Below are 8,861 nucleotides of genomic sequence, written 5' to 3'. Positions count from 1 at the left end.
GAAGGAGGAGGGAGGAGGGAGGAGGGAGGAGGGAGGAGGGAGGAGGGAGGAGGGAGGAGGGAGGAGGGAGGAGGGAGGAGGGAGGAGGGAGGAGGGCGGAGGGAGGCTGAACGGGGGGGCGGCCGGACCAGAAGCTGGAGGAGGAGGGGGGGGGCGCAGCAGGGAGCAGCACAGCAGCCGGATGCCGGAGTCGGGGAGCGGCCCTGGGAAGGGTGTTCGGGTGTTGGGCGTGTGTTGGGCGTGTGTTGGGCGGAAAGCCAGCCATTGTGCTGCCCGCCTGGCAGGGCCACCTACTGGGCCGGGGCCATGACGCCTGACGCCGGCAGCGGCACCGGGAACGAGTCCGTGCGGGGCACTGAGCATGCGGCCGCAAGGAGTCCGCCTGTGGGCTCCAGGCTCATGTGACCGGGGGTTGTTGCGGATTCGGGGATTGCGCCCTCCTCACATCATGCACGCCCGCACGTCGTCAAACCCCTCGCTCACCCACGCACGTCATCACCCACCCCGCCCCCAACCCCACTGTTCCTGGCTACGCCTCACTTCTTGAATACACATGAATGTAACCCCAACGCCACTCCCTTCACCCTTCACACGCGAACGCAGCTACGACTTCTCCGCCGACATCTGGTCGTTCGGCATCACGCTACTGGAGATGTGCCACGGCCATGCGCCGTTCGCCAAGTTCCCGCCCATGAAGGTGCTGCTCATGACGCTGCAGAACCCCGCGCCCACGCTGGAGGACAAGGGGAAGCGGCACTTCTCCAAGGTGTGGGGGCGGAGGGGGACGAGAAGGAGCTGGAGGGGGCGGAGGGGGGAGGTGGAGGAGGAGGAGGAGGGAGGAGGTGGAGGAGGTGGAGGAGGGAGGAGGGAGGAGGTGCGGGCTCGCATTAGTCGGCGGGGGTTGGGTACCACACTGGCGTGCGCTGGACGTGCAAGTGGAGGGTAGGATGGAGGGCGGAAAGGCGTGGGGTTGATAAGCAGCACGTTACAGAACGTGTCTTTCATACCGTCTACCCGTCTCACGCGCGATCCTCCATGCCTGTTCCCTCCCCCCCCCGGGTGGACGTCGGTACAATATGCTTGTGCTTCAACCACTCTGTTCGCCACATGAACGGCTGAACTCCTCCCTTGTACAGGCTCTGAAGGACCTGGTGGCTCGCTGCCTACAAAAGGAGAGCGACAAGCGCCCCACCGCGGCGCAGCTGCTGGAGCACAAGTTCTTCAAGGTGGGGACGCAAGGTTGCGAATGGCCGGGACTAGTCCACACCGGTGGAAGCGATATGACAACTCTTGAGGGCGGGGGGCGGGGGCGAGCGCTGGGGTCTGGGCGCCCAAGGCGACGGATAGGAGAGAGGGCGGGAGCTGGGCGGGGAGGTGCAGATGGCTGGGGTGAGGGTGGATTGCCGGGTCGGTGAAGCGCGATGTAGCGACACATGCATATGGGCTGTGCGCTTGCGGAGGAGCGAGGTAGGGGCCGATGGAAGTTGTGGTGGTTGGACGGGGTGTGCGATGGGACAGTGTCAAGGCAGGTTGGTGAAGTCCCGTAGGGTGCAGCTAATTCCCAGACCCCAGAAGATGGCAAACAATTTGCAACGGTGATGGGAAGGGGTGGAGGTAGTGAGCCGCGGGGCTGGAGCGGGCGCGGGACTGCGAGCTGTGGGGCATGAGCTCTTGCAACCGGTAAGCCCTCTCTCCAAACGCCCTGACCCAGTCACCCACCCACCCACCCTGACCCACCCTGACCGTCCCGCCCACCCGACCCACCCTCTCTGACGCGCTCTCCCACTCCCGCCAGATTGCCCGCGATTCCAAGTACCTGAAGGAGTTCCTGGTGGGCAACCTGCCCGCGCTGGCGGACCGCGTCAACCGCATACGCAACGGCATGGCCGCCACCAACGTCACCGACAACGACCGAAACCTGGAGAAGAGCCAGGTGGGGGCGCCGCCGGACGCGGCCTCGCTGCACGCGGACGAGCTGGAGGAGATCAAAGCGCGGGTGGGCAGGGTTTCGGCGGCAGGGTTGCGCGGTGGCGGGGGTGCGGGGTGGGAGGGACAAGGGGGGCGCCACCCAACGTGTGCAACTGGGTGGTGCCCTGTCTGAACTGACGGGTTCGCAGATGCGGGAGGAGATGCAGAAAAGTCTGGAGGCTGTCATGTATTTTGTCGGTGTTGGCGGGGGTGCGGGCCGATTTTGTGACTGTTTGTACTGTTTAGCTCGTGTGTTTCGCTACGGAGGTTTTGAGGCTGCGCCGCCGCCACCCAGCGTGTTTGGTCCATCCACCAGCCTGTTGCCCTGCCGCGCCTGCCACCACTCCTGCTTGCGCGTCCGCCGCGCCCGCACGACCCCTCCCTACACCCGCACCTGCCGCCCCTCTCTACACCCGCACCTGCACTCACCACCGCTGCCCCTGTTGTCATCCCCTGCGCCCTGTCCCCAACACCCACAGGAGGAGTACCGCAAGGGCGTGTCCTCCTGGAACTTCGACCTGGCGGCGCTCAAGGCGCAGGCGGCGCTCGAGCCCGACGACGACAGCAGCGCGCACGGCGCCGCCAGCATGTTGCCAACCATCAGCGAGAGTGATGAGCGGGAGGACACGCTGACCGGCACCAGCGCGGCGGCGGCGCAGGCGTTCCTAGTGGCGCAGGCGGAGGAGCAGGCGGCTGCGGCAGCGGGAGCGGGAGCAGGAGGAACGGGAGCGGGGAGCGCGGCGGCGGCCGGGGAGGCGGCGCGGTCGTTCATGTCGGCGTTTGGTGGGTGGCGCGTGGTGGGGTGGAGGGGCGTGGAAATGGGGAAGGAGCAGGGAGGAGGGAGGGCAGCGATGCAGCGGCAGAGGGGGAACAGGACGGGCAGGGGCGGCTACCGTGATCCCTGCGGCAAGCTTGAGAGGACACGGTGTACAGCTGTTGCGGCGCGTTCCGTCACCCTGGCTGCGCACCGATGCCTCTCTGGTGTTTCTTCTGCCCGCCGCGCAGCCACGGTAAGCGGGCAGGAGTCCACCGCGAGGACCGGCTCGGTGCTGCCGCTCGCAGCGCCCTCGCCGACGCCAGCACCCATGACGGTAGACGGTGAGTGGCGGCTCCTCGGCATGGGACCAAGCGAGGGGCGCCCGGGGGAAAGGAAACACACGTGCTCGGCATCCCACTAGCCCACATGCCTAGGGCCCTCTGGGCAAGCGCATTCCGCTGTAGCTAGCCAGGCGGTCCCGGCGATGAGCAGCAAGGCGGCACGTGAGCTGACCCGGCCCGCCGCGCTCGGCGCCTTCTTCTTCCGCGCTCGCGCAGTGTCTGCGCCCGTGGCAGCGCCCCTGCGCGCGGTGGCGTCTGGGGAAGGGCTGGCGGGCGGCGACCGCGGCGCCATGCCCGGCTATGGCGACATGCCGCCGCCCTCGCCCGGCGGCGGCGTCAGCCCAGCGGCGGGGCTCAGCCGGGAGGGCAGCGTGGGCGGCAACATGGGTGGCATGGCCACCACGCCCACCGCCGTCACCAAGCAGAAGAAGGGCCGCTTCGAGGTCAGCGAGCACCCAGCCGTGCCCGTCGCGTCCGCGGCCGCGCCGCATGGTGTGGTGGCCTCCGGCAGCGCGGTGGCGCTGCCCTCGCTCGCCACCACGTCCGTGGCCGGCGCGCCGCACATGGTGTCCGCCTCCAGCGCCGGCAGCCTCTCCACCTACAACACCTTCAGCGGCCCCTCCATCAGCGGCGGCACGGTGCCGGACCTGTCCGCGCTGCGCGGGTCCGCCACCGGGCTCGCGGACATGGCTGGTGCGGGCGGCGGCGCGGCGCTGCTGGGCGGCGCGGCGGCGCACGGGGAGGAGGGGTTGATGATGGGGGCTGCGGCGGCGGTGGCGCCGGGGCCGCAGCCGACGCTGCGGACTGAGGTGGAGGAGAGTGTGACCAGCGTGGAGCCCAAGCAGCGCGGCCGCTTCAAGATCGTGGCGGAGCAGGGCGCCGAGGTGCGCGGCTGTGGCATGGCGTGCATTGGGCGCGGGTGGGGCGGTTGTTGTTTACAGAATGCACATAGGACCTGATGGGACCAAAATTGCCGAGATGCAAGCGCGTTAGCGCGAGGAGACAGGACGTTGAACTCTTAAGAGCGTCGACGGCCTCTTGGCCTGGCGGCCAAAGGCTCCGGGCGCATGCAGTAGGCAACGCAGCGGCCGGGCGGGCGCGAGCACAAGGCCGCCTAGCACGGCCAGCCCCCTTCCGGCGCTCATCCCCCTCCTCCATTCCCCACCCACCTGCTTGCAGTCCCGGCCGCTGTCCAAGACCTCCTCACTGGCCAACCTGTCGGACGCGGGCAAGAGCCGCTCCGACGGCGGCGGCGGCGCACTGCTGGGCAAGCCGCCCACCGGCCCCTCCGGCCCCTCCTCCATCACGCCGCCCATCAGCATCATGCTGCCCAAGCTGCAGGAGCTGCTGGACCACGCCAACGCACACCAGGCAGCGCTGCAGGTGTGTGGCTGCGTGTGGAGAGCTGAGGGGTGGCGGGATGGAGGAGACCGTCGTTTTGGGGCGGCGGGAATAGAGGTGTTGGCGAGCTTGGCTGTCGGTCCCGGCAAAGGCAAGGGCCCAAGCCCAGGCGGTTGGTTTGTTCAGCTTCCCGGTACGGGCGGTTTAGCCCCAGGCGCAGGCAGGGGAAAATGGAAGATTGAGTTGCTGTCGCTTGGTGGTTGTGCCAGGCGCCTCACCTCGCCTTGAGCTCCGTGCCCGCCTCGTTGCGCTCACTTCTCGCCGCACCCGCAGAAACTGCTGGGCGCCGTCCAGGAGTGCGACAAGGGGAGAGTGCCGCTGCTGCTGTCGCGAGCGCAGTCAACACGTTCGCTGTTCGACGGCACGCCTGGCATGGTGCTGAGTCCGGCCGCGGCGGGCGAGGGGGCAGAGGAGTTGCGGACTGCGATGGCCGAGCTGCGGGCACGGGTGAGCGCCGGGTTGCTTCCCTGGTGTGGACCGCATCGCATTACGGGCTTGAGCTGACATTGCTGCGCGAGTCACCGGCCGCCAGCGCTGTCTGGGCCGGACCCGCAACCTCGGATTGCTTGTGTCTGCAGCATGGCACAACTGTAGATTTTCCGCGCCGCGTCTTTGGCCGCTAGTTCCACGAATCCGCCATTTCAAGGCTCGCCCATCGCTGTATTTGTTACCTCACCGAGGCTGCCCTTGCCCTCGCCCCTCACTTGCCCTTTCGCTCTTGTCACACAGCTGGCGACGCTGGAAGATGAGAACGCGCGGCTACGCGAGCGCAACAAGGTGCTCGAGACCCTGCACGACGCCTCGCAGCAGTCTGCCGCCGTTGCCGCGTCCGCCGGCGCGCCGGCGCCCTCCGGGCCCTCCTACAACACCTCCCTCGGCGGCACCTCCGTCCGGTTCAACCTGCCGGACAGCTCCGGTGGTGCGCTGCAGTCGCCCACTTTGTCCGTCAGCCCGAAGCTGCCCGCTGCGGATCTGCCGCCGGCGCCCGGGTCAGGCGCGCAGCCCAGCGCGTTGTAGCGGCAGCACGCGGCTTGCGCCAAGGCCTTCGTTGGTGGCGCGGTGTGGCGTGCACTGTAGCGAGAGTGTGTACCTTGCGTGCGTGCTGCTGAAAGGTGCGCTCAGCAGAAGTGCCCGTGCCATCTGTGTCCGTGTCCGTGTCTGTGCCTGTGGCTCGTGTCGTACAGTGTTTGTGCCCCAGTACTGTTTCTGCCTTCTAGATCGCGTTGTGTTGCCCCGGCGCGAATGCGGCTCTGCGTCCACTTTGGGGTCGCTGCTGCGCGCTTGCGGCCGCCCTGGCAGTGCGTGTCATGCTGGCGGTTGCTCAGCCCAGAGGCGGGATCCCTTGCCTATTTGAGCATACTAAAGGCTGACCGGTAGCGGCAGGTGGCGTGCACCGGTTCTGTCTGGCGCACACAAGTGGCTCCAGGTAAAACATGAGGGCAGAGAAGCACGCACACAATTCTTGAGAACATTTCTTTCTTGCGGGGGCAGTTCTTCTGACAAACTACATGCATCAGTCATGACATTTGACATTCACACGGCCATCGACTGGGCGTTGGTACCGGCGTGGGGCATTGACGAACTGGACATTTCTTGGGTGCTACACAGCATGTGCATAGCGCTGACGGCTTTTGTGTGTGAGGATGGGGGATTTGGTTCAGGGAGGAGCAGGCTGCTGCGCTGGGTGTAGGTGCCGAATGCACGCCCGCACATACTAAAGCATTTGCAGAACGTTTGGCCAGGTTTGGCCTCAGGAAAGCGGCCGCATGTCCGTCCACATCCGCATCGTAGTAGCGTAGAGCTCCACTCGAGCGTCTCTCACGGGGACTATGCGAACTGATGCTACTTTGCAACGGCCAAGATGCGGCCATTGAGGCGTCACATTAATCCCGGGATGCTTCACATGATCCTGGGAGATAGTCGACCAGTCTCTTCCGGCACACAATCCCGAACATCACATGGACAGCGAAACTGTAAGCTTAAGCGCACGCCCAGGTATTCTGACAGAAGGGTCGGTGGTCGGCCATGGACACATGGACATGTGTGGCATGGCTGCCAGTCAAGGTGTGCCTCCAGTTGAGCACTGTAAAGCTTGCCGAGAGCAGTCGATTGAAGCCGACCTGGCTACAAACTAAGGGGTTTTGAGGGCAGTCCTAGGGGGTAAATGGTGGGGGAGGTCGGTCGTCGGTCCGGAGGGGGGCCCGGGAGTTTTTGGGACATGGAGTCTGGGGGTTTAGTAATTTAGTTCGTACCTCCCCCCTGGCGCCCCCTCAAACAATCCCAATTCCCCCAAACGACAGGCCTAGCTGAGGTGTCTTCAAGCGCCCTGTTGGGAACCCCGCCGTTGAGGCCCCCTGACCCGCGCCCAACAGGCGCCAATCCGAGGATTCCGAGCAACCAACAAACAAGTTGACAGCACCCCTTGCACCACTTGAGGGACGCGACCGGCCGTACGGCGCCAGATTGTTCACGAGCGAGCGCCCCAAACTGTCTTCCAATGACGTTTGCTACAACCCGGGCAGCTCCCAAACACGCCTCATAGAATTCCTGGGCGCAAAGCAGCAATTGAAGCAAGTTGGACGTTGATAATGGTTACAACCCAGAGGGCCATGCGCACGGCGGCGGGCGTGCATCGCATTTCCCCAAGTTTCGAGCCGCCCCTGCGCCCCACCCCTCGTGTGCCCCCCAGCGACTGTCATGCACTCCAGCAAGTCCCGCCGCACACTGCGGATTATTCAGGCAGGTCCCAATGTCGACCGTGTGAAACCGTGTACGCCCAGGGGCAGCAGCTCATGGAAACAGGGTCAGCCCCATGCGTCTCTCTGAGTTCATACTTCACACGCAGCTCACACGCAGCTTCCCAAACGGCGCGTGCACGACTATGCATTCACACTCGCGCGGCGCGCCAACCGCCAGCCTCAACCGTGCTCCGCCTTAATCTGTCGCAGCTTCTTGCACGCGTGCGTGCTTAACTGCCCACTCCCACTCGCTTGCCTGCCGGCCACCGCCAACAACCCGTGTGCTTCACTACAGTCAGGTAGCTTCCGAGCCGGGCCGCCGTACAACTACCTGCGCACACTGGCACAGCTGCCGACTCCCACGCAAACTCCTGTACGGCTGAAGGGGGTTGGAGTGCCGTACACGAGTTGTTGGGGTTAGTCGGGCCCCGGGACTGTCCTAGAACCGCCATTATACTATGTTTTGTGCTCCCCCTGCTTCCAATGCGTCCCACACACGGGTAGCTACGGTACACAATGTCCAGCAATCGCCGCCACTACTGCCTTCGCTACTGCCGTCGCTACAGTATACGCTACCGCCGGCGTCGCAACAGGGCCCCTCATTTGGCTTGAAGCCTGCGCAGCCCACATCGCTGCCGCTGCAGGCGTGTATTCGGCACCTACACCCAGCGCGGCAGCCCGCTCCTCTCTGAAACTAAACTCAGCAACCTGCCCCCATCCTCACACACAAGAGCCGTCAGCGCTATGCACATGCTGAGTAGCATCCAAGAAATGTCCAGTTCGTCAATGACCCACGCCGGGGCCAACGCCCAGCCAATGCCGTGTAAATGTCAATGTCACGACTGATGCGTGTAGTTTGTCAGAAGAACTGCCCCGCAAGAAAGAAATGTTCTCATGAATTGTGTGCGTGCTTCTCTGCCCTCATGTTTTACCTGGAGCCATTTGTGTGCGCCAGGCAGAACCGGTGCACGCCACCTGCCGCTACCGGTCAGCCTTTAGTATGCTCAAATAGGCAAGGGATCCCGCCTCTGGGCTGAGCAACTGCCAGCATGACACGCACTGCCAGGGCGGCCGCAAGCGCGCAGCAGCGACCCCAAAGTGGACGCAGAGCCGCATTCGCGCCGGGGCACCACAACGCGATCTAGAAGGCAGAGACGGTACTAGGGCACAAATACCGTACACAGGCACAGACACGGACACAGGCACGGGTGGCACGGGCACCTTTGAGCGCACTTGCGGTACGTAGGATTCAGTCCCATGTCGGTTATCATGCCATATGACGAGCAGCAGGGCCAGCTGGGCCGCTCTTCCCATAGAATGTTCAATTTTTTGTGTTTTTGCCATAAATGCCATAAATGCGCTCAAAGGTGCGCTGGAAAAACACAAAAATTGAACATTCTATGGGAAGAGCGGCCCAGCTGGCCCTGCTGCTCGTCATATGGCATGATAACCGACATGGGACTGAATCCTACGTACCGCAAGTGCGCTCAAAGGTGCCCGTGCCACCCGTGCCTGTGTCCGTGTCTGTGCCTGTGTACGGTATTTGTGCCCTAGTACCGTCTCTGCCTTCTAGATCGCGTTGTGGTGCCCCGGCGCGAATGCGGCTCTGCGTCCACTTTGGGGTCGCTGCTGCGCGCTTGCGGCCGCCCTGGCAGT

At 64.7% G+C, this 8,861-nt stretch overlaps 1 protein-coding gene across 2 annotated transcripts in view; it reads left to right on the top strand.

Annotated features, from left to right (window-relative positions):
- Window positions 1-6,568, top strand: part of CHLRE_03g164900v5 (uncharacterized protein) — an 8,583-nt gene extending 2,015 nt beyond the window's left edge. The window contains exons 7-15 of one of the 2 annotated variants that reach the window (XM_043060769.1): window positions 604-766; window positions 1,137-1,226; window positions 1,796-1,933; window positions 2,448-2,751; window positions 2,974-3,066; window positions 3,283-3,950; window positions 4,246-4,449; window positions 4,741-4,914; window positions 5,197-6,568. In XM_043060769.1, coding sequence (XP_042925897.1) covers window positions 604-766; window positions 1,137-1,226; window positions 1,796-1,933; window positions 2,448-2,751; window positions 2,974-3,066; window positions 3,283-3,950; window positions 4,246-4,449; window positions 4,741-4,914; window positions 5,197-5,484 — 2,122 coding nt within the window. In that variant the 3' untranslated portion in view covers window positions 5,485-6,568. Of the gene's footprint in view, window positions 1-603; window positions 767-1,136; window positions 1,227-1,795; window positions 1,997-2,447; window positions 2,752-2,973; window positions 3,067-3,282; window positions 3,951-4,245; window positions 4,450-4,740; window positions 4,915-5,196 lie in introns of both variants that reach the window. The other variant, XM_043060768.1, reaches the window with a different exon arrangement.
- Window positions 6,569-8,861: the final 2,293 nt, after the last annotated feature.

This window comes from Chlamydomonas reinhardtii, chromosome 3 (genome assembly GCF_000002595.2).
Source record: "Chlamydomonas reinhardtii strain CC-503 cw92 mt+ chromosome 3, whole genome shotgun sequence".
NCBI lineage: Eukaryota > Viridiplantae > Chlorophyta > Chlorophyceae > Chlamydomonadales > Chlamydomonadaceae > Chlamydomonas > Chlamydomonas reinhardtii.
Note: the sequence above shows the minus strand (reverse complement) of the source record. Positions and strands in the feature narration are given on the sequence as shown.